Below are 26,025 nucleotides of genomic sequence, written 5' to 3'. Positions count from 1 at the left end.
AATGGCATTGCTAATAAAGGAGTCGTCGATGGCTCCACTGCCATCACTTATTCATATGGTCGTTGTTTGATATCGTCAACATGACTCATCAACATGCTACCTATGAGCTCACACTGATGACAACGTCATTTGACAGACTGGGCGAAGTACCTGAACAGGAAGTGCCTTCTATCAAGCGGTCGTCGTGATAGTTGCTCGCAGTGCAAGCTCCAGTCGGGTGGAGAATCCGCCAACGTCATAAGCGCATGTTTGACTTCGCTCGAGCCTGACGCCTCCCTCAGAATAATGCCAGGTCAGTCGCTGTCGACTCTCTGAGTGTGGCCGCTGCTACTTTGTTTTGGTTTCCTTGAAAAACGAGTAGAAAGATGATATCACGTCTTTAATCAAGTATCGAACGTCAAGGTATCAACTCAAACGTTGTTTGTGTTTGGGATAGGGGATGCTATCAACAGGTTCGTGAGATGTCTGCGAGGTGTAACAACTTTCTTTCCAATACAGATGTGGTGTTGACCAATAACTTTGGCCGTTCAAGCATGTCTGTGAGTCAGAGCTCCCAACTGAAGACTCCCAATGACATCTCATGCACCCACATCTACGTCTTCCCTACATCGGCCGTCACTCAGCTCCCTGGATCTAACCACGCCGCCACCGAGGAAGATCCCTACCAAACCGACACATGTACGTCATTTAACGGTTGTATAGTTTAATTCATGAGGCCGCCAAAAGATAAGAGCGCCGTTGCTTTGTGTTGGGTCGGATTACTTTTTGGTTAATGGCACATTTGGGTCGGTGCGTTCAATGTGAAACCGGTCAAACCATTGATTGTCATTTGAGTGCTGATCCTCTGCGATTGTGCTGAGTATTGTTCGCGATTTCACGTATTCCGAGTGACCTGTCTTCCCAAGTAATACACGATGCTAAATATTAATCTGGTCTGTTCACGCGGAACATTGCAAGCGCGACCTTGGTTAGATCGGCAAGTAGGTTTGCTGATTTTCATGTTTCCTTCAGCCATCCTCCCAGCGGACGTGCTGAGTGGGTTGGTGGATGAGGACATATTTACCGACTTTCCCAGCCTCATGGATGCCACGTCCCCAGCAGCCAATCACAACCACTTTTCAATCGGTGACGAGGATGCATTCAGCAAGGTCAGTTCCAGAGTTGGATCAATTACACGATTTTCAGTTCAATTACATTTGCACATCAACATTTTTGATAATTGCATTACATTATTACAGTGCATTGTTCTGAAATTTTCAAATTGCAATTACTGCACTTCCGAATCTAATTAATTGCATGTTTCAAATAATTGCAAAAATTAAATGTTTTAACATCGTTTTAATATAAATGTTTATCGATAAGTTTTTACAGTTTGATTTTTTTCAAAAACTAATAGAATTGCATTTGATAAAGATCGGGTTGCGATGTAGTTGTCAATTTTCAATCCCAACTAGCGGCTTAACAAAACTACTGTGCTGATACCACGCCTGTGACTTACCAAATGTAATTGTAATTTGGACCAAAATCTTTTGGAATTGCAATTACACAACAACAAAAAGTCTCAATTACGATCATCATTACAATTATTGTAATTGGTCCAAGTCTGTTCGGTTCCTCTAACCATGCAAACATGTGGCGGTGCTGCTCCAGGCAAATGCGCAATTGCGTTTAAGTTTGATGTTTTTTTTGACGTTCCATCACTTCCTCAGCCACATAATCCCACTGAGAGACTACTGTCGAGCGATGGCACGTCCGAAGACGCGTCCCTACTGCAGCAACCACTGGCCCTGGGATATATGGTGTCCACGGCCCCACCGGGTCCACTACCATCATGGTTCTGGTCAACTTGTCCTCAAGCGCGTACCCGATGCCCGGTGTTCCTACGCTCTGCGCTGCACATACGAAGTAAGATGTGTTCAGGGATTCCATTACAAAACTATCTTTTATCACCCAACCCTACACTTTACGTTTTTAACACTTACCTTTGGTTTAATCTGATCGTGGAGTGTTTTTCCTGGCAATACAGTCGAAGTCATGACCTGACCTCCATTTGGACAAATCGTGGCTGATATTTGTATCTTTACAGCGAGTGTCAGCGAGGAGGCCTCCACGCCGAACCTACATCCGCTAGACTCGAACAAGACGGCGGTAGTGCTCAGGTAGGCCTCTTATGCCTGGTTGGCGACAATGCTGTATTCATCGTGCGTTGTATAAGTTTGCACAAGTGACAATATAACGGCAACGTCGTTCGCTGCTGGTCCTAATTCGTGTCGTCGTCTTGTTTCAGATTTGTCCTTGAAAACTACAATGCGTTGTCGTGGCTGACCCGCGACCCGGTGGGGCGGGACCGGCGTTCGTGCCTTCCCGTCCACTGTCTGTCCCTCATGCATCTCTATCACGCCATAGACAAGCTTTCCTGATGCGGTGACGGTCATCTGCCACACACTGAGCAGTATTACATAATGATTTGCACAAGTCCCGTGCCCGCTTGAGGTCGGTCAAGAGGTTCCGCAGTCAACAGTGTCGTCTCTGGAGAGGTGTTTCAACGTCTGTCTCCGTTATGTTGTCATCCCTCACCCGCTGCTAGGCGCGTAATGCAATAAAAAGCACCCCCGCCGTGCACCCCTAATGTTCGTTGAACTTTTATCAAATATGACAATAGTTAGTTTTGTTTTCGATTAAATTTTATGAAATCCCTGGATCGGTTTGTAATTTTGTACGGTTCTTTGCGGATATCAACCTACTGCCTATGCATGCGTCACAGCGACGCATCGATGAAATACCTTTTTACGCGTAGTTCACTTTATTTAATCTTTTTATGGTGTGATTCGCCTTTGTTCCGGCCCCTGTGACAAGTCGGGTCACCTTGTTTTACCGCGTGGTGGCAGTCTTGTATGTACAAACAAACGCCGTTTATGCGTTAATAAAAGGTTGTTCTTTTTGGAATTGTACATTGTTACACAACAGGTTTACACAACAGGTACTCATTTGTTGATTATGAATTTTTGATTTGAGAAAACAAAAACAAAACGTCTAGTTGCGGAATTAAATGAGTTAGTTAGTGCATGGTTTTACGTCTTTATTTTCTCGTGGAGGGTCCCTTAAGGCTGTTAAAGAATACTTTACGCTATGTTTAGGGAGCTTGTTTAACTAATAAAAATAGATTTTCACATTGCTAAATGATTAAACATAAAGTCGCAACCCTCCGGATGGCATCTAACATTGCACTAAACTTTAGAAAAGTAAAGAGTGTTTCCTTTTCTGTAGGTAAAGGCGCAAGCACACAAGAAATTATGCCTATAACCAACAAACAGATCTGACGCTTTCCGATGTCGCTCCGCAACCCGCATATTTTCGCACTACCTTTTCTTTGGTCTTTCGCGTTTTTACTTCCAGCGATCAAACCTTCTTAGGCCAGGAGTCTTCTTCTACTCGTTGCACGTGGCCGTACCAAATCTCCTCCACCGTACAACCTATTCTGCTTGGTGGATGCCAAGCCTTCTGAATAGTTCACTGGATACTCTGTCCGCCCGTCGCTCTGAGGGTATCCAGTATCCACCTCACCATGGCATTGTCATTATGGCTCAAACGTTTGATGTCCTCCACAATGACTGGCATAAAGCATTACGCTTCTGACACACATGTCCTCTAATTAGGAAGGGGATGCTGCTTGCCGAAATGAGGAGTTTTCGAAAATTCTTCCATGCCGAGTCTAGGTTATAACTGAATTGTGTGAATGATTTCAGGAATCTTCATCCTCGGACTGACAAAGTCTAATCCTGGCAGTTCCCACCTGGGCATGAAGCGTAGCCTATGGCCTTCCCATTCGATTGACTAATGTCTTGGAAATCCAAATAATCTTGGTGTTTGATCTCCTGATCTGCCAACTGATATTGCACCCTCAACATTTTTCCTATCTGCTGGTTTCTGCACGTTCGTGGCATATCTAAACTCTAAAGCAATAGTAGTCCAGCTTTAATAATCCGGTGATGTCCCCGTTACCGAGGGTGGCCGGATTCACATCGATCTGTCCAACGTGTCCTCTTGTCTAGCCCACCTTGCTGCTTTCCTCTTCAGTTTGCCTTTTCCGCGTTTTCTTGGGTCTTGTTTTCTACGACCCTCCACTTGCAACTCCAGCGCTCTTCTCAAAACATCATCTTTATCCCTTCTCAAAACATGCCCATACCACCTCACTCCATTCGCCGACTTATCAACATTCTCATTCAACCCAAGCAAGTTCATAAGTTCCTCGGTATTCCTTTTGTCCACCAGCTTCACACCACACATTGCTCTCACCATCGCTCTCTCAGTTCTTCTTAAAATCGCCAATTCGTTTTTCCGTAAGCACCATGTCTCATTTCCGTATAGCATTGCAGATCTCACACAACTAGTATACATTCTTCCTCTCATTTTCAACGGAAATCTTCTACCACATAACAACTCTCGACACTCTCTGAATTTCACTCAACCAAACCTACTTTTGCACAGTCACTGCCGCTTCACAACCACCACTGGCATTCAATCTATCTCCTAGATAGTAAAAGGCATTCACTGATTCAACTTCGTCATTCAGCTTTTCAACAGGACCAACCATTCCTTCAATCTTCTTGTATCTCACATTCAAAACCATCTAAACACAGACAAATATTTGGAGTTGCCTATAAGCAGGGCCGTATTAAGGTACTGTAGGCCTAAGGTTGTTTACTAGAGAAGGGCCTCATTTTGCAAACCAAGCTACAAAAAGTAGTCAAAATACATACATGAAAAATTGAAATTATTTACTGCAAAATAACATAAACATAACAGAAAAATGACTCATAATTGGTTTTGGAAACAAACACAATTTTTATTGTCAAGTTTGAAGCAGATGGAAAAAATTTTGGAAAGAAAGAAGAGGATAGTAGGTACTTATGGTAATACTTTACCTAATGACACTCTAAACCAGGGGTTTTCGACCTTTTTTCCACCGCGACCTCCTCAGAGCAATCAATGTAGTCTCGCATCCCGTCATAAAAGTATTCAACAAAAGCATATTTAATGCAAAATTTAACCAAACTTGATTCATGCCCACATCCTGTTATTTTTAGTTTTGCTGTTCCAACGTAAACTTTCGAAACGAAAAACGTTTTTTTTGCGATGTTATCACGGCTTTTATTACATTTCCTCCGATTGTTATTTCCATTTTCTATCAAGCTTGGCTAGATAATAGGAGAAATAATGAGAATAATCTACGTTTTCGCATTTTCACCGGTTGAATTTATTGCAATCTTTTATGGATTTATTTAAATCAATTTCAGTGAGATGGTTGGTGCTGCATATTTTTAACTATTAATAAACGTGTGAATGTGAAGCAAGCAACGATCATGCTGCTAAAAGCGAAACTCAATCAATTGTTTAACTATTAAGTTTATCAATGCGTGCACCTGTTGCTGAAAGAACTTCCAAACAAAATATCCGACACCAATTTTTTTCAATGCTATTGAAAACGATTGTGAGAATTCTATATTTTGCATAGGATTCTACATAATTTGCTTTTTTACCATAGCGTTGTTACTGGTTATCATTACTTAGTCTGCACAAAACAACGTAAGCTACAATTAAGAACTTGGTGAAAAATATCGAATGGTTTCCTATAGTTAAAGCCTTTGCAACGTCTGAAAGCTTAAACGATATAATAACCTCAAGTAGAGGAATGGGCGATTGCGAAAAAAACACAGTTTTTAATCTTTTCTGGCAAAAAATAATTGAAAACAATACACTGGAATTTCAAGCACCTGGCCAACCTCCGAAAAACGATTCGCGACTCCCAGGTTGAAAAGGCCTGCTCCAAACTCAATTTCGGTAAATGTGGCGCTTACGTGGTTTTGGAAATGGGCTCTTCATATGTATTGGTTGAACCCAGTCATTCGTTTTTAAACAAAAACTGTACTGGATCTGTATCACTTCCAGCCTTACAAAAATTGAGGACCGAATTTTTCCAGAGCCTAAGGCTATAGCCTAATGGTTAATCCGGCCCTGCCTATAAGTTACTTAAAATATAAAACTTTTGTTGGACTAGTTATTAGCCTATCTTTTCACACTCAAATTGTCGCTCACAGGTGAGCAATTGAATGAGATTGCGTGAGGGTTGAATTAGCCTTATTTTAAAAAACAACAAAAACCACAATTTTTTTACAGTCACGTAAATACCAAAAATTATAAAAACCCAATAACTTTACATTAATTTTAAGCGCACCTCCAAATTACTAACAAGCTTTAAATTTTTACTTTTTATTGGCCACATCACCAAGGGTCGAATGCAGAAAGGTAGCTCAAAACTAGTTTTAAGCAAGTCGAGCTTAGATAGTGGCTTGAGCCGAGTTTTGCGCTGCAGAAACTATTCTTACTTTAAGCCTAGCTTAAAACTCGTTTCATGCCAGGTTTTGAGCCACCAATTTAAGTCGCCAAAAAAGGCGACTTAACAACAGCGCATCTTGACTTAAGTATTTTTGCAAACTCGATTTCAAAGGATTGCGGTGAAGTTGTGTAATCAGTCCATCGTGCAGGGCACTTTTTGAAGCTTGCTAAAATGTGCATTCTCCGTCTGTAGAACATTGTAGGCCTTTCTGGAAATGCTGAAGCTTACTAGAAGCATTTCATACGACCAGGTTAAAGAGAAAATTCTGACCAGATTTATTTGAGTTACATGTGGAATACATACAACTGTAGGATAATAATAAGTTATGAATGCTAATAAACAAAACATGGAAATTAATACTGGTAGGCCTACAACAGTACTACCAAAAAAAAACAGATCCAGCAATTACACAGAGGCAGAAAAGAAGTTACTACTGGAAATTGTGAATGATGGAACGTTTAACTTCTTTCACTCTATTGAATGCAAACAAACCGACAAAGTCACCACCAAAATGAAAAGCAATACATGGCAAAAATTAACCGATATATTCTGTTCGAGTACACAAGGGCCGCAGAGAGAAACAAAGCAATTGCAAAGTTTATGGAAAAATTTAAAATTTCGAGCGAAACAACACAAAGCAGCTATTCGTCGAGAAATTTTTGCAACAGGAGGGGGGAAGCCCATCATTGCTCCTGACGATATTGCGGAAAAAATTGCAAGTAAGTGTAGCATTTTACCTTTTACAATATACAGTTCTACTTGCTTCAAACAGAGACATTTATCAATAATTTTTACACACACAGGCATGATTCCTGCTCAGATAGAAAGTTTGAATAATCCCTTTGATGATGATGCTGAAGTTGATGCTACAATACCGTCATGTAGCACCCCTGCAGCTGATGAAGCCAATGTGGACGTCCTTTGTGGTAAGAGTGATATCGAGTGAGGTTTAATCTATCTCATTATACTATTTCATCAGAAACCTGTCTTTAAAGATTGTACTTCATTACAAATTCTTTCAGTAGTACACACACAGAATCCTTATCAAGAAGTTGTAATTCCCAACAGATTGACAGAAAACAAAAACCAATGATACCATAAAACTCAGAAGCTGATTTGAGTAACAAGAACAAGCATTGACAATTTGCATAAAGTTAACCAATAGCACAGATGGATAGTCAGTACTGCCACAGAATAAACACTGGTACTAGAAAATGTGTGAACTACTGTTGTACATTATCTTTTTTCTTGCAGGTGAAGAAAGTCAACAAGACGACAGTGATGATCCAAGTATCACAGTGGTGTTACACCCAGTTGATGATGATAATGAACAAATAATGGGGTCTAGCACTTGCAAAAGTGTGAACGCTCCCAAGCTAAAGCGGAAGGCAAGTACTTCTATAGATGCGCTGAAGAGAGAACTGCTCCAAACTGAAATTGCTGTTAAAAGACAAGCACTGGAGTTGGCCAAGGAAGAACACTTGGCAAAAATGGCCAATTTCAAGCTGCAACGCAAGCTCATGATAGAAGAACATGAAGCTAAACTGTTCAATTTGAAAAAATCACAGTAGACTTATCCATTGCGGTGTCCGACGTTTTTTCGTAAACAGTTGTTCGTAAAACAATTGTTCGTAAACAATTGTTCGTAAATAATTGTTCGTAAAATTAATTCTTCGTAAAACAATTATTCTTCCTAAAGCATTTTTTCGTGCATGCAGTTGAAATTTGATGTATAGGCCTACGAAGAAATGCTTTACGAAGAATTGTTTTACGGATTTCATTTTACGAACAACAGTTTACGAACAATTGTTTTACGAACAATTGTGTTACGAACAACTGTTTACGAACAATTTACCTATAACGATTCATTGCATTGGTTTTGTTTGTAAATTCGACAATAAAATGTACAGAGTTAACAGAAATGATGGTAATGCAGCAGAGCAACAGAAGTCCTTTAAGAAAAGTGTTCAGTGATAAACTGGCTTCGAAACAAGTTGCCTTGTTGATTGTTGTCATTTTGATGTGAATATCTTGAAACGTCTTCTTGGAAGTCCGTTCCCGTAATCATATCATTGTGAGAGATAGCAACATTGTGCAGACAGGCCACTGCAACAATGATAACCAATGTATTTTCTAATTTGGTCCGCAGCGGCGTTCTCATGCAGCGGAATCTTTGTTTAAGAACACCGAAAGCTCTTTCCACAACTCCTCGTGTCTTGATATGGCTTCTATTATAGCGCACTTGTGCTGCACCTAATGGGTTTTGCAGCGGAGTCAGTAAATAACTTCGGCAAGCGTAACCACCATCTCCTAGCAGTATTCCATTAACATTGCCTTGTTGAAATTGGGAACAAATCCGGCTATTATCAAAGACCCGTGAATCATGGGTTGTTCCTGGCCATGATGCGACAATATTTGTAATGCGTAATTCTGCATCAACAATGCACTGGGTGTTTATTGAGAAATAGCCTTTTCTGTTCCGGAAAATTTCAGCGTTTTCACCACCAGGTGAAACTATAGGTATATGTGTGCAATCAACTGCACCTATTACACGAGGAAAATTGGCAATAGCATAAAACTTTTGTTTGGTATGCAGAATTTCTGCTGGCGATGATGGAAACTTTATGAATGTGCTTTTCCTTGCAGCTATATATGCTGAAACTTTTTTTACCGTACGGCATACAGTCGTTTGGTGACATTGAATCAAGTCACCATCACTCCGTTGAAAATGTCCAGTTGCATAGAATCTCAAGGTAACAAGCAACTGTAGCATTGGTGAGAGGGATTGACTTCGCTCTGTGAAACTATCGGATAGTTGCTGGCACAGTTCTACTACAACAGCTTTGCTAAATCTGTAGCGTGCATGAAACTGGTCATCATCATAATAGTCAAATGGATTTTGTGCATCCCTAATCATCCTGCGTGATAAGTTAACCGTTGGTTCTTCATCTTCAATGAATCTTTCAAGCAAGTCTAATGTATCCATAAAGTACCGTATGTTATTGCTAAAAAGTAAACCGTTTTCTGGTAAAAAATAAACAAACGTTTGTTATCCTCCTCTTGCTAGCAAACAAAATATTGGATGCATGATTAACCAATGCTTATCACTTCGGCAATTTTATGTTTTTGTTGTAAAAACTATTTCCGAAGTATACCTGCAGAGGCTGTAGTACAGCATGCAGGTAAGGTATTTTATGGCTATACATTCAGTAAGATGAGGCTCTGCCTTTCTACAACCATTTTTTATCAACGAAGTTCTGTAGATATAAAAGAAAAAACTCTACAGTACTTGTACAAGTTGCTGTTTGTTCATACTTGCTAGTTGATTTTTTGGCTCTCATAAAGAATCCTCTCTCTCTCGCCATTTTGTAGACTTCAATAATACTTTTAATTTTTATTAATAGCCTACCCCTCCCTATTTAGCCCCTTGACAAACCTCCAGATAGTTTTGGTTCACTGCTATTTTTCAGTTACAATGTTGTTAAAAAACAACTGCTACTTGTAGCCTACAAATTGTTGTCTACCACTACATGCTTGCTAGTTGCTGTCAACATGCTTTGTCAAAAAATCACCATGGCAAGTCGAGTGACGTCACACTTTGCGTCAAAAACGTGGCTTAAAACCAGTTTTATTATGAAGCGCAGCTCAAAGAGTGGCTTGGCCAAGCGACCTTGCAAATTAGTTTCTGCATCGCGCTCAAGTTTTAAGCCGAGCTTGACTAAAACTCCGCTTGCCTGAGAAGAGCTTGGCGTTAAGCTAGGCTTATTTTGAGCTACCTTTCTGCATTCGACCCTTAGGGTCGAATGCACCAACAGTGATTAAACTGCAATTAACTTAATCTTGAATTAAACTACAATTAAGTGAGACTTTCGTATGCACCAACAGTGATTAAACTGCAATTAACTTAATCTTGAATTAAACTACAATTACTACAATCTTGAATTACAATCTTGAATTAAACTACAAGTATGCACCAACACCAAGGGCTGTTTAATCCATGATCAAACTGTGATTAACTAGGCAAGTTAAATAACAGAGTTAATACAGCTCCAGAGTAGGTTTAAAGCTTGATTAAGTTACCAACAAAGGTTTCTAGTACTGGTATTGTATTAGTTCTTGGTAATTGCAACATCAGGCTGCGCTTTTTGATCTATGGAATGTGTGATTGAATTAGAATGACCAAAATGTAATTGTAAAGGGTTCTTCACTTTTCATGGACAGCAACTGATTTAAAATTGTACGGTATATGAAATAGTTGAGGTTATGGGTTACTTACCAAAATTTGGCTATTGTAGCCAGGGGCGCCGGAACGATTTTTGACCGTGGGGAGGGGCAGGATTATGAAAAAAAGACATTTTTGTTGCTGAAAGGCCAATTTTTTTAAAAGTTTTAACATAAGATATAGCGATAATGCTCATCCATCAGTTCACTAGCGAGTAATGATACAAGTGTCCGGTATACAAAGAAGGGCATCATGCTATGTTATAATGATGTAACCTACAGTGTTGCAAAATTTTGTGCGATGAAAATTATTTTGAGGCAAAAATGAAAGATCGTAATTAGGCTAAAAGCAAATAGCAGAAATTGTTATATTGCAATATGTGCAGTAGGATGGAGTGAAAAAAGAAAATCTTGATTACATAATGCATATGATTCATTTAAAAGTACCAATTCGAATTATAACGTTTTAAACAAAAAAAATATCCCCTATTACTAGGGTGGGATGGCGCAACGGATAAGGCGTTGGCTTTCCAATTATGCAAACCTGGTTCGACTACCGGCTTCAGCTGGTTGTTGAAAACACCGCTCACCTCTACCCAGGGTGTAATATATTGGGTGGGCGTAGTGGCTGAAATAAAGGCGGCCGAGAGAAAGGAACTGGCCACCCTACTCTCCTTAGTGCCAAAGGCTTAGTACAATGAGAACCTTATCTTCTCATACCCGACACTTGAATCAAGTATGGGACCCCCCTTTACTTTACTAGGGTAAAATTTTGAATTTCATACAATCACGATAGGCCATTTCGGACAAAAATGGGCCTGTCTGGGCCAATCCATACACCTGATACTTCTGAATAGGCCACTTCTTAACTTTTCAAAACGAAACTTTTGAGATTAGTCCCAGCCTTCTATGACCACCAGTTCAAATTTTAGGTATCAAATCTCATGTATTTTGACAATCGCTCGTAAAACCCCCCGATAGCGGGCAGTTATTGTAGGGGCAACCCAATTTTTTTTCATGGTATGTTTTTTTACTCCCAGTGGCATTATTTTGGGGGGTACTGAGAGTTTGTAATCCAAGTTTGTATTTTAACATACCCCCTACAAATAACTTATCAGCAAATATAACGCTCTTTGCCATTGCCATGAACAAACAATGTACCGTATGTACTTTTTTCTACCACTGAACTGTATTGAATCCCATAACAAATCAAAGAAATACTCATTGCTACAGTTATGACTTAGCAAAAACCATCAGCAGTCTGATTAAATCATTGATCAACTAATCATGAACAAACTTTTGTTGGTGCATACCAACAACGAATTAACTTTAATCACTGTTTAGTTAAACAATCATTAACTTTAATCCTTGTTTAAGTTAATTGGTGTTGGTGCATCCAACCCTTAGTTTCATAAACCAAATTTTCACAAACTGTAAATAAAGTACGACTTTATTTTTCTCGGCATTTGCTGCCACAAAATGCCTAAAATTTTACTTTTTTAACCTTATCAATAAGTTTTAACCCATACAAGATATGAAAAATAAAGATGCTTAAAAAGTTCGTGAAGGTCACATATCATCTTTCATAGTGTGTAAAGGGATGATAATTGCCAAAATTTTTTTTAAGTTTTGTTGATTTATTGAAATATTTTCAAAAATCGAACGTTGCGAAAACGCATCGTTTGTCACACCGCCGGCAGTGTATTTAGTCAGTTTAGTTGTATGCATATCAGTTTGTGATCTGTCTGTGACAGTGTTTTTTTCTGAAATGTAGTAGTAGTAAGTTAGTGGTAGTCCAGTTTTAATCCGGTGATGTCCCCGTTACAAAGGGTGGCCGGATTCACCTCCAAGTGCCCCAATCGTCTTCACACCCTGCCTCCACATCAATCTGTCTAGCGCGTCCTCTCTTGTCAAGCCCACCTTGCTACTTTCTTCCTCAACTTGCTTTTTCCACGTTTTCTTTGGTCTTCCTTGTTTTCTACGACCCTCCACTCGCAACTCCAGCGCTCTTCTCAAAACATCATCTTCATCCCTTCTCAAAACATGCCCATACCACCTCACTCCATTCGCTTTCGCCAACTAGCTAAATATTCGCTAAATATTGTAATAATTAGTATACCGTACACTAAGTCAGCTTGGCAGTTTGCAATATTTATTGCTGGAAAAAAATACGCCGACAAACACTCGCATTTCTTCAGCTAATAGAACAAAATTGTGATTTCCAGCTTTAGATGCATAGCCTACTTTACGGTTTCAATTTGTAAAACTTCAATGGCATCGTCGTCTAAAAATAGCTCAAAAATTTCACTTGGTGTCCGTGGAAGATCAGCTACAGACGGCCGTTATACGGTGTGATTTAGCTCAATGTCAGACGTGGGCAAGCTTTCATTGACTCATTTTCGTAGTCTTGACTTTTTTTGTGCTGGAGCGCTAGGAACCCGGGTGCGGGGCCTTGCCACTATAGCTTCAGCCGTAAGCGTAAGCTGATCACGCGGTAAATTGCCCAGCTGCACATTTCCTTCGTCACCTGAATCTTCATCAGTGATACTTCCATTATCCAGTGGAGCGATAAACACTGTAATTTCTTCAGACGTTTGAACAGCAGTGATGTTATCATAAATTTCTTCTTCAAAACTTTTTTTGTCAGAGAATCTTTCCAGTTCTTCCAACACTTCATCCAATCTCTTTTTCCTAACAATGGAGACAAAATAATTAACCACACGTGTGAGAAAACTAGAATTAGAAAAGTAGAACAACACTGTAATTTTCTTTCGACAACAATCACTAAATTAGGCCAACAGTTAGCACAAAAGATTTCCTGTAACACTGAAAAATTGTTATGATATGGGAGATAAGTCAGGCTTGTGGGGTATTACTTGAAAACCTTCAACAGATCTTTGAAGCACATTGTAGAATTTTAATAATTAATATATAATTCTTAATTTACAAATGAATTCTAACTTGGATAACGGTTAAATATTTTTGCATGGGGTTTTCTTTATATTGTAATTACGGTATGTACGAAACTAATATAATATGTTATAAAACATTCAAAGACAGATAGCAGATGGGTTGAGGGGTCAGATTATAGTTTGTAAAGAAAACTTTATTTACAGATTAGCATATTTCATTATCAACAGCAATCAATCCATAATACAATGCAGAGCGGTCGCACATCGAAAGCTCACGGTATGACAAACGTTGCGAAAACGCATCGTTCAGCGCATCTGTGATGACAAACGTTGCGAAAAAGCAACAAAAATTGCCACGCATTTTGAACACGAAAACACTTCTACTTAGAATACAGCTAGATTTTATATAAGTGAACCAAGCAATACCTAATAGGCTACATTAAATTAAGATACACACTAAAGAAAATTTGTCATATAAAAATGCAACTTACCGAATATTTCTTGCAGCCATCGTAGGCTATTCCAAAAATTTGTCGAAATTCAGAACTATGTTAAAACTTCAGTATGGCTAATAAACAGATAAGCTAACTTGTTTCTGACTCCTACAGCACTAACCTAACTAATGAAACTGGACTGACCGCAAAATCTCAAGCAGTTCGACCTAGAAATAGAACAAAGTGTGACCTACTTGTCTGTTGCAAAAACGCAACGTTTGTATTATATGGGATTTATACCCTAGTTGCTGGGGTCTTCGACTCCCAGACTCCGCAACACTTTCTCAGATATCCAGTTCGAGTTACATTTTATCTAAAAAAGTGGTTTGGTACTGAACTGCAGATACAGTAGTTTAACTTGCGTGTGAAATAACTTATTCACCGGACCGATAAAAATATTGAACTTGTCAAACTGGACCTTTGTTAAGATTAGTTGAGTAACCCTGGTCTAGCTTATCAGAGTGGTTCAAGGGTCCAAACGCCTTTGCACCCTTGAACCACTCTGATCACCGTCAATGTTGTTAAATATTTTTGTTGATCGCATAATTATAGGCCTATGTGGTTGAATTTTTTACACAATATAGCCTACTGAAGTGATCACACTGAGTTGTGCTGAAATTTCGTCATCATAGAGTAATTAGTTAACCAATTATAGCTTTTAATGTGAAAAGTGGTTTATTAGTCGATACCTTCCCCGGGAAGCGAAATTTTTTTTCCCACGAGATTTCTGTCTCATTTACATATTTTGGTAAAACTTTGTATTAAAACCGTGTGAATGCAATTTTTCTCGTTGGCACTGTTGGTTCAGTGGTTTCATCCTCTGCATGGTGATCGTGAGTTCGACGCCCGTCGAAGTCAAACTTTTTTTTTTTTTTAATTAATTTTTGCTGTGCACAAAAGCTTTTCAAAAAAAGTAGGGTTAGGGAAAGCTTATATTTTATTATCATTGCAGAATTTCATTGGCAAATAGTTATTTCGCAATCTGAATCAACCAATCTCTCAAAACACTTTCGGAAAATCTTACTTTTAGAGTGACTAGAATCAATCAGACAGAAATCTCGTGGGAAAAAAAATTTGCCCCCGGGAAGGTATGGACCCATGAGCCACCCCCGTCAAAATTCGAATAAAACCTTATAGTAGATTTTTTATTGGCTAAATAAGTTGCATTTAGTTCAATAGTATTTATGGAAAGTTCTGGATTGAATCTTTTAAAATTTTGCAAGTTAGAGGGTGGGGTGTGATTTTGAGGTGTTTCAGTAAAATTTCTCATTTGCGTTTGGAGCTTTACAGAAACTTAAATACAGCTAGCATCGAGATATAGAATTCAGAAATTGTAATGGGCTATATAGTGCAGGAGTTAGTACAGTTCTTTTAGACTTTACTTCATTCTAATTAAGTAAAGCTAAGATGGAACTTTGTCACCAACAGTTCTGACCCATGATCCACCAAAAATGTTGCCTCTTGAACCATGTGGCATGGTTCATGGGTTAGTACAATGTCTAATTGAGGGACAGTAAACATGTTTCATTTATTTTAGAAATTATTGTGTACTGTAAGTGGAGTGTAAAATATTATAAAATGACTAGCGAAGCTGCTGATACCTCAGCAATTGTTCTTGTCCTCCCCCCACCACTTGCAGGAACGACAAAACAAACAGTCGACATTAAAAAGTTTTGAACCGACTTTTCGCAGTTTAATATCGCTTAATCTAAGTTATTTCTGCAAACTGTTGGCAGTGTGTGCATTTATTGTATTTTAAAAGTTTGCTCTAAACATCTTATATTTTTACAGACTTCTACAGGGAGGAAGCAATCTTTATGATAGCCTACAGTTTTACATGTCCATGTGATTCGGGATTGACGTACGATACATCGGTATGTCCACCATACATTTGACCACGAGAGTACGGGAGCATCAGAACTTTAGGGAGTTAAAGAAAAGTGCCATCAAATACCATATCATGGACATGGAGTGTTCTTTTTGCACAGATCGAAAATTCTCTACTGACTTATTTAAAATTTTGCGCATAGGCAAATCTCAATTTGATACCAAAATTCAGGAAGTAGGCTAGTGTTAATCAAACACTACAACCAAAATTTAAACAAACAATTATTTGCTGGAGGCGTGTCCATTCTCCTCAACATTTACTTGATGTATCACGTTCCCTGTGGTGCAAATTTGTTTGTAGTTAATAGCTGAGCTTTTTGGAGTTAATAGCTTTTGTAGTTATTTATGTAGGCCTAGTTGCCTTTTCCTGATGTAATTTTACCTTCAAGAAGTTGAAACTTATTGTATTTTAAATAGATATTTTCAGGTTCCTGATGAAGGCTTAAGTTAGCCGAAAACGTTCGACTGTTAAAACTATTTGTAAATATGTAAAAACTATTTGTAAATATATAAAATATATTATAATGCTCAGCCCTGTTGTGTCTTATTCATATTTAACCTGTAAGCAAAAGGTATAAATGGGGAACATACAAAAACTTCATTTTTGGTGGCGGGTTTGAGCCCCATGCTGAGTGCGCTACAGAGATAGGCTACTGGTAACTTTATGAGGTTTTTTCCTCAATATCCTAGTAATGTAGTTGTTTGTAAAAATCATTTGGGCAAAAATGTCAAGTTATTTGAATCAATTTGTTTGTTGTTTGTTTTTTATATCTTTATCCTGCATTGCGGGTAAGCGGACTTAAGCGCTATGCATCGGTGTAGGCCTTCCGACGTACACCTGACCCACGCTGCAGCCGACGGCAATGTCTGTTTCCGGTTGTCTACTCTACTTATGACTTAAATTTGGTACTACCCATTACTCGAAATCGATCACTGGGTAGAGGCAATTATCGTAAAGTTTCTTGCCCAGAGAAACAACAGAAAGTGCGGGTGGCTGGAGTCGAACATGCAGGCTCTCGACTGCGAGCCCAACGCGTAACTTTATAGTGTTACATTTTGTATGAAACACACTAACATTTTTCTTTGTAGGTATGTCAATGTAGCATCGACAATTTTGGAAACTTTTGTAGGCCTGTTTGGTGTAGAAATTTTAGCAGAATGTAAGTTTCGATTCACTATCTGAAGAAAGTAAGTGTAAAATAATGCATTTGGCGAGTTGAGGTAAGCTTATTATAGATATTCATTAGGATATACACACTAGCCTACATTTCTTCGTTAGTAGAATTTTGAAACCCTGCTGGGTGCTTGTAACCTTCTGAGTTTTTTTCTGCTTTTTTTGTTTAAACTGCTGTTTGTCTTTGCTCGTCCTGGGGTTGATATGCTCAGCTATTTGCTATCTAGGACACAGTAGTAGAGCAACAGCAATCAAATAGAAAAACACATGTTATGTTGTTTATGTTTTGTCAACCAATTCATGCAGTTGATGCATCAGGCAATGTAAATAGTGCTGTTTGGCAATGTGGTCTGTATTTTTTGGCGAGGATTGAGTGTGAAGTTGGGCTACTACCTGGGAGTCAACTTTCTTCAATGCTGTGATCTGAGTAGCTGCTTCATTATGAAGTAGGCTAGGAATATCATTTTAATGATGTTCTGAAAGAACATTGACTATGATTTTTTCATTGTAATATGATATCAATATTTGTGATATTGAAAGTAGTTTTGCTCAAAGGTGCAAGTTTGATGTGCATACCATGATAAACTGTCAAATTTTTTTAGGCTACAGGGTTTGAAGTAGCATGGATTAAGTAATGTTACTGGTTTGATAAGTAAATAGGATGTAATTTTAGTTTTTGTAAATGCAAGTTTACAAATACTGAGTCTTTGCACTATCTTTATAAAGAAAAGATTGAGCTACTTTTGGTCTGGCCTTTTAGTGAAGATGGGCTAGAGATTTTCAAATAATCTGGCAACATGGATATTCAGTAATTGTTATCCAGTTATTGCTGAAGTCTCAGTACAAATTGTTGTTGATGGTCACAGCGGTAAACCATAGATATCTTACATTTAGATATGCAACTCAGTGGTGCGTAACAATGTTTGAAGGCTAACAGCGTAGCTATGGCTGTATGCATTGACTTCAAACTTGGCAAAGCAAAACAACTTTATTTTTAATATATTTTTTTGGTTTTTGTTTAAATAAAACTTTCTTCGTTTTCAAGTTGACGTATGGATTGCTTGTGATGACGTCACATTCTCGTTCCGCATGGACTGCTTTATGGAGATTCTGGCGATTGAAAACAAATCACAGTCACAGAGGGTACCTTTAAATACCCATTGTCAGGCATTGTAGGCATTGTCGGGCATTGTCGGCTTTTTGGGGGTTGTGGAGCATTTTCAGGGGTTGTCGAACATTTTCAGGGGTTTCAGGTATTGTAGAGTAGGCTAACTACTTTCAGGCATTGTTGGGAATTTCAAGGCATTGTGTAGGATTTCCAGGCATTGTCGATCATTATCAGTAGTTGACAGGCTTGTGAGGCATTGTCGAACATTTTCAGGCATTATCGAACATATTCAGGGGTTGTCGAGCATTTTCAGGGGTTGTCAGGCATTGTAGAGTAGCTACTTTCAGGCATTGTTGGGAATTTCCAGGCATTGTCTAGGACAGCGGTTCTTAAACTGGGGGGCGCGAAAGGTTCACAAGGGGGGCGCAAGCGATGTCAAACTATGTGACTAAACGCGTGTGACTAAGTGAATTTATTGCCAGGATAAAGCAAAAAAGTCCCAATGCCATTGGATCTCACTGCGTGATTCACCGTGAGGCTCTGGCCTCCAGGACTCTACCAGCTGCAATGAAAGATAAGCTTACAGTAATCATACGAGCCGTCAATTTCGTCAAAACCAGTGCCGTCAATATGAGACTGTTTACCAAGCTGTGCAAGGATATGGATTCGAACCATAAGACTCTCCTCTTCCATACATCTGTTCGTTGGTTATCGAAAGGTAATCAGTTAGCCCGCGTGTATGAAATGAGAGATGAACTGATGCTATTTTTGGAAGCTCATGGGAAGCAAGATCTCCTTCTGCCATTTTCATCAGAGAAGTTTCAGCTGGAGTTGGCATACCTCGTGGACATTTTTGAGGCCCTCAATATCGTAAATCTGCTCTTGCAGGGCAGAAATACTAACCGGATTAATAGCTATGATTCCATTCGAGCATTTGTGGCAAAGCTTAGCTGGGGTTGTGGCACCGCCGAATACAAATAGGAAGTGCAGCTTCATTTACCAACCTAGATACTGCACTTGACAAAAAGCAACTTGAACTGGAAGGTGAGCTTTTGAAACAAGAATTCGAACGCTATTTCCCAGACTTGGGTGACACCGACCTTCCAGAATGGAAGATGACAAGAAATCCCTTTCTTGCTAACGAGGACATTCTTCCCGACGGTTTGCAAGAAGAATTCTTGGAAATAAAGTGTAACTCCAGTGCAAAAGACGATTATGAAGCAATGCCACTAACTGATTTTTGGGTTAAACATTTGCACATATACAAGGGAGTGGGTAGCGTGGCGATGCGCACACTTCTTCCGTTTTTGCCCACTTATCTGTGCGAAAGTGGCCTTTCTACAATTTTGAACATAAAAACAAAACATCGAAACAAACTTATTGATTGTGAAGCCGATCTGAAGTAGTCATTATCAGCTACAAAGCCTCGAATTAAACTTTTGGTTTCCAAAAACAATTACATCCCTCACATTGATGAAAGCTAAATATAAATTCCTGTAGTCATTACACTTTAATGTTTGCTAATTTTGTAGTTTGGTGGGGCGCAAGTTTGGATGGCACGTCAAATGGGGGCGCGGCTCAAAAAGTTTAAAAACCCCTGGTCTAGGATTTCCAGGCATTGTCGATCAATATCAGTGTTTGACAGGTTTGGTAGTCATTATGGAACATTTTCAAGCATTTTCGAACATTTTCAGGGATTGTCGAGGATTTTCAGGGGTTGTCAGGCATTGTAGAGTAGCTACTTTCACGCATTGTTGGGAATTTCCAGGCATTATCTAGGATTTCCAGGCATTGTCATTCAATATCAGTGCTTGACAGGTTTGGTAGTCATTATGGAACATTTTCAGGCATTGTCGAACATTTTCAGGGATTGTCGAGCATTTTCAGGGGTTTTCAGGCATTGTAGAATAGCTACTTTCAGGCATTGTTGGGAATTTCCAGGCATTGTCTAGGATTTCCAGGCATTGTTGATCATTATTAGTGGTTGACGGGTTTGCCAGGCGTTGTCGAACATTTTCAGGGGTTGTCTAGCATTTTCAGGGGTAGTCAGGCATTCTAGATTAAGCTACTTTCAGGCATTGTTGGGCATTTCCTAGCATTGTCTAGGATTTCCAGGCATTGTCGATCATTATTGGTTTTTGACACGTTTGTCAGGCATTGTCGAACATTTTCATGCATTTTTATTCCCAGCTCTGCATGCGCAGCAGAATGATCCCTTTCTATTTTGCGTAGGTTGTAAACGTATTTACGGTATACACAAACACAGCAGCGTTTAAACGACCTGGCTATCATAAGTATCGACAATGCCTGACAAACCTGTCAAAACCTGGTAATGATCGACAACCCAAGAAAACGTTCGACAATGCCTAACAAACCTATCAACCACTGAATATGTTCGACAATGCCTGGAAATCCTCATCCATCCAGCACTGCACAGCATTTTGCAGAAACCACAAAAGCTAAAAGAAAAAAAAATCACACTTTTTTTACGTAGGGGGCCCTTTAAAAATCGGAGGGTCCGGGGTACCTGCACCCTCTGCCCCCCCTAAATCCGGGACTGTTTTCACATGCTTTTTCTTGAAGGGGCGGCAAAATCTGAATCCACCCCGGGCAGCACATTCCCTAGCTACGCCACTGCCGACAATGCCTGCCAGAAAGAATCTAAAGTACTTTACAATGCCTGAAAACCCCTGACACCTAAAAATGTTCGACAATGCTTGAAAATTTCCGACAATGCCTAACAACAAGCCTGTCAACCATTGATAATGATCGACAATGCCTGGAAATCTTAGACAATGCCTTGAAATTACCGACAATGCCTGAAAGTAGCTACTCTACAATGCCTGACAACCCCTGAAAATGCTCGACAACCCCTGAATATGTTCGATAATGCCTGAAAATGTTCTATAATGCCTAACAAACCAGTCAACCACTGATAACACAAGGGAACACAATTTTTGTTGACTTTGATCTTACAATTGTTTTTGACTAACTTTTGGGCGCTGAATCCAAAAATGACATCGGTTTTTCTCTATCACGTCAAGTTTTTGAGCTAGGCACCCACCACTTTGTCTCATAACCCAGAAAAGTACAACATTTAAGAGATCTGCGTTTATTGTATAAAACGTTTTAAGAACTACAAGCAACCGAAAGTAACTCCATGGTTTTCAAATAAACATTCATACAGCTATATTCTGTTCCTTAAAACGGATATTGCTTCTGCAGGACAAATAAAGTGCGAGTTTTAAGGCAAAAATTTACACTTGTAGCTTTTCCTGGAATGTTCAAGCTATGAACAGTCTCGCTTATTACTCCAGCAATAGTCAGCCAGCATATCTAAATCCAATCTTCCCTGATATCTTTCCACCATCACCTTCAAATCTTGGTGGAATCTTTCTCCTTGCTCATCGCTGACCGCACCAAGGTTTTCCGGGAAATTAGCAAGACGGCTATGCAAAAAATGCATCTTGATGCTCATGTTGCAGCCGAGTTCTTTGTAGCTTTCGAATAGCTTCTGAACAATTTAGATATAATTCTCTGCCCGAGTATTCCCAAGAAATCCCTTGACAAAGTTTTTAAATGATAACCACGCATTTTCTTCCAATTCTGACATTGAACCACTGAAATGTTCATCTTTGATGAGTTTCCAAATTTGTGGACAATTAAATAGGCTACACCAGCCTTAATTTTTTGTATTGACAGGCCAGGAAAAGCCAAAACGAGGTAATTGAAACAGCTACTTTCGGTTGACCATGCTTTAACGAATTGCTTTGTCAGGCCGAGCTTTATATGCAGAGGTGGGAAAATAATTTTCTCTCTGTCAACAAGTGGCTCATTTAGAATATTAGGATCACCAGGTTTAAGGTCAGATCTCGGCCACAAAGCTACTATCACTTCGAAAGTACGGTAAAAACGCACTTTCTTTCGATCGAAAGTGATACCTTCGCTCCTTTCCCAAGTAAATTTTTTTCATTTAGTCTGGATGCTAAGAGTTCCGAAGCTTTTTTTCTAGTCCCAAATCTCGTGCCAAATCATTCAAGTCATGTTGATGGAATACTACACGTTCTGAATCATCTTCAATTGCAAAATCTTCATCATTAGGCTTGTCATCACTAAAACATTCATCATGATCCAAATCTTCGAGCATAGGTGTTTGAACGAAAACTGGAACTGGGATTTCAGCTGAATGAGGCACTGGAGGTAGGCTATAGCTGATGGAAGACTTGGGTACTCAATTTTACGTTTGTTTTTCTTTTTATACCCTGAAGTTTGCACCAAGCAAAAGTAACAGTCTGTGTAATGATTTTTAGGCTCTCGCCAAACTATGGGTATACCGAATGGCAATTTGTCTCGTGTTCCCTTGGTCTACATCCGCAAACTCTCGATACACTGCTTGCATACCTTGTGGCGTGCCCAAGACTTATCTTGATCATCAAGTTTTATTTTAAAAGGTGCAAAGTAGGCTTATTTGACAAATGCACTAAAGTCTTTTCTTTGGCTAGGAATAGTAAAACTGCCGCAAATATAACAAAATGAATCCGGGTTATTTAGACACTGAGGACGAGAAACAGCAGACACAGTCGCAGACAAGATAGTATTCTAACAAACAAACATGTAGTACTAGTACATACATGATTGAAAGTGGAAAGCAACTAACTTCAAAATTGATGACTGCATCGTTGGATGATTGCATCCTCCTACCAAAAGTGGGGGAAATAGCATCGACCTAAATCGATGCCTGTGCCTGTTTTGCTTAATAATTCAGTTGACCCTTCTTGTATATAACTTACTATATGATTAGCTTGTGCATTCCTATTACGTATGGAAAAGCAATACGGCTAAACTCGTGAAAAGTTGCATATTTTGGGTGTATGCTGTAGAGCAAAAACTTGACGTGATAGAAGAAAACTGGCGCCATTTTTGAAATCAGCACACCGGAATTAGCCTAAATCAAGTGTAAAATCAAAGTCAACAAAAAATGTTTTCAAAATTGTTCCCCAGTGTAATGATCGACAATGCCTGGAAATCCTAGACAATGCCTGAAAGTAGCTAATCTACAATGCCTGACAACCCCTGAAAATGCTTGAAAATTTCCGACAATGCCTAACAACAAGCCTGTCAACCATTGATAAGTAGGTAAAGACCTTTTTTGGAGCTGTAGTTCCAGGACAAGCTGAAGTTTTATTCAATTAATCTACTGAGTGTTACCAAAATGAAAGTTTACTGCTGGCTACCGAAAGCTGTGCTATAGCATTTGGTAGCCTAGTTATGGTGTGTACCAAACATTAAAATTGTCTTGGTTTGGCGGTTTGATCCGTGATGCTAATGAAGCTGTCTCAGCAGGGGGGAAGATGCCCCCTGCCCTCAAATTTTCTCTGGATGGGGGGCAATGGTGCCCTTTTAAGGTCATGTAAGCTACTGCAAATTTTGCAATATAGGCTAACAACTTCTGCTATTTGCTTTTAGCCAAATTATAGGGCCTATAGCCTAGAGTAGGCCCACACAAATTATCCCGTGGACACATTTTATACTTTGCAGCAGATTGTGATGCTATGAATGTGAAATTTACCTTTCGTTTCTTGTTCAAGCTATTGCAATTAGCCAATTATTCATCTGTCTCACATTTCGACTTTCATGGCTATAATAGCGGAAAACGAACGAGTTGCCCAGCATTATCGCTACCGTATATCTCACCCTAAAATCGTTCCGGCGCCCCTCTATCTCAGGTTTGTAAACTGCCTACAACAAGCTTTAATGAGTCACTGGAAATAAGCTTAAATGATAGTTCCAACAATCATGAAACAGAAGTTGCATAACCTACGTGAAGAAAGATTATTGTCTTGATTTTTCATAGTAGGCTATTCTGTGAAAACTTGAAATATACGCCAAACAAAATATTCCAAAGGAGCTCAAAAGCCACCACTCGCCAAGCCCAAACCGTACAATAATAGCCTACCATAGATACGCTAGCCAAGCTGGCAACCTTGATTGTTGATTGTGTCCATAAAGTCAGTCGAGCGTGACGATAATTCCACGATTGCTGAGTTGCATATCTATATGTAAGATATCTATGGGTAAACCATAATCTCTTCGTGGGAAAATTGTAACATAAAGTTCCCGAATCCGTTTGTCTGCATATAGTGACCGAAAGGAAACACTCCTTGAAACGTCTATTCTTAAAGTGTATTCCTGTAAAATTAGCCCGCGGCTATCGAAATCGAAATGCAACGCCTTGCACCTCTAAAAACTGTCACTACGATACAGATTACTTGGATAAAAGACGGAGAATTTGTCCAGCTAGCAAGCACCAAATAAACCAGTTAAATGTGCGACCGACTTCCAACAAACAACTTCGAGAATGAATCAGAAAAATTTGTGATAACTCAAAGGCACGAGAGCAGTTCGTGTGACGCAATATTTCATGTTTAAACCGGTTTCAACAGGTTTGACAGGTCTTACGATCGATGGTGCAATTTTGGCTCATGTTTTAGGAATTTCCATGACGTAATATTCAGTAGACCCGAACGGTTTCTACATGACGTTTGATCAGGCGAACAACCGTCTGGAACATAGCGGCCCCTAGTTATGACAGTCTGACATGGCATAACTAAAAAAGAATTGACGACAATTGTGAGCCAATGAATAAAAACACATGATACACAAATTGTTTGAATCACTCACGTTTAAGTTAATACGCAAATACAAAGGGCATGCAAAGAATGAACAGCAATAAGAATAAACACGACGATACATGAAATTGGTACCATAGGTAGTAGGTACACGCAAAAAAATGACGCTATATACCATGGTTGCGATAATAACCGACTGTTCCGGGCTCAGACAAGGGTCGGCCACCGCAGACAAAACCAGGCTCGAACCCTAACACTTAGGTGTTCTTTACGGGGGCGAGGCACGAAATATCCCTCAACACATAGTCTACTTTCACTTTCCCCGTACTCTCATCATAGTTGCAGACGGCAACTTTAGCTCTACGAACCACAGGCTTCCCTTTCCTAATTTGTGAAACTACCTCATGCACCCTCCCAAGTTGATACTTCCCACGTTTACCAATGTCCTGGAGAGAACCTACCACTACAAGTTGACCAGGCTCCAAATTCTCGGCCATTTTTAGCCATTTTTTCCGGCCCTGAAGACCTGGCAAGTAAAAATCGATCCATTTACTCCAAAACTGCTGAGAAAGTGACAAATTGAACCGATAATCCCTTCTTAATTGGTCTCGATCATGTGGTTGCCCAACAGCACAGTATGGGTCTAAGTATGGGGTCAAAAGTGAGGCAGGGGTGATGACAGTAAAATCCCTAGGGTCGTCACTCAAAGGTACCAAAAGGCGTTCGTTCACGATCCGAACGGCACTGCCTGTGTACGTAAGCAGTTCAATAAAATTGGGCTTACGAATTAAAGAGTCCAAAATGTGAAAAAATGAAATTTTAAATTGTTTAACCATTGCCTCCCAGGCGCCACCTTGCGCCGGAGCATACGGAGGTATAAATTCCCAGTTTATCTCTCTCTGTCTCAGGGCGTTGTGAAATTCAGCTGATTCTATCAACTCGGGTAACTTTATTTGAAAGAAGCATTTAGTCACATCAGCCATGAGACCAAATCTACCAAGCCGAAATCTAGCCAAGACATCTACCAGAGGGTTTAACAAGTCAGGACCCGAAAACATTACATCATTAACACAAGTTCCTCGAAATTCAGACTTGCCATCGTAAACAATGCGCTTTTTTAATTGTGACGTAACAAAGTATGGTAAATACCATTCAAATCCCTTGACATCTCCTGCTTCACCAGTACGCTCAATATAGCCATTT

General features: G+C 39.5%; 3 protein-coding genes across 3 annotated transcripts in view; all 3 read left to right on the top strand.

Moving 5' to 3' along the window:
• LOC145767033 (mediator of RNA polymerase II transcription subunit 13-like) overlaps positions 1-2,940 on the top strand; it is a 42,973-nt gene extending 40,033 nt beyond the window's left edge. The window contains exons 33-38 of the mRNA XM_082578764.1: positions 137-292; positions 499-678; positions 1,012-1,148; positions 1,710-1,905; positions 2,087-2,159; positions 2,288-2,940. Of these exons, the coding sequence (XP_082434890.1) occupies positions 137-292; positions 499-678; positions 1,012-1,148; positions 1,710-1,905; positions 2,087-2,159; positions 2,288-2,420 (875 nt within the window). The 3' untranslated portion in view covers positions 2,421-2,940. The remainder of the gene's footprint in view (positions 1-136; positions 293-498; positions 679-1,011; positions 1,149-1,709; positions 1,906-2,086; positions 2,160-2,287) is intronic.
• Positions 2,941-6,908: 3,968 nt separating this feature from the next.
• On the top strand, positions 6,909-7,968 carry LOC145766665 (myb/SANT-like DNA-binding domain-containing protein 3). Its single transcript, XM_082578377.1, has 3 exons — positions 6,909-7,116; positions 7,201-7,323; positions 7,652-7,968. The coding sequence occupies exons 1-3, from the start codon at positions 6,909-6,911 to the stop codon at positions 7,966-7,968; spliced, it is 648 nt and encodes a 215-aa protein (XP_082434503.1).
• A 10,855-nt stretch (positions 7,969-18,823) lies between these two features.
• Positions 18,824-19,174, top strand: LOC145766664 (zinc finger BED domain-containing protein 5-like). Its single transcript, XM_082578376.1, has one exon. It carries the CDS (start codon positions 18,824-18,826, stop codon positions 19,172-19,174), a length of 351 nt encoding a protein of 116 aa, XP_082434502.1.
• Positions 19,175-26,025: the final 6,851 nt, after the last annotated feature.

The sequence above is a fragment of the Aplidium turbinatum genome, chromosome 3 (assembly GCF_918807975.1).
Source record: "Aplidium turbinatum chromosome 3, kaAplTurb1.1, whole genome shotgun sequence".
Classification (NCBI taxonomy): domain Eukaryota; kingdom Metazoa; phylum Chordata; class Ascidiacea; order Aplousobranchia; family Polyclinidae; genus Aplidium; species Aplidium turbinatum.
This window is presented reverse-complemented; position numbering and strand designations above follow the sequence as displayed.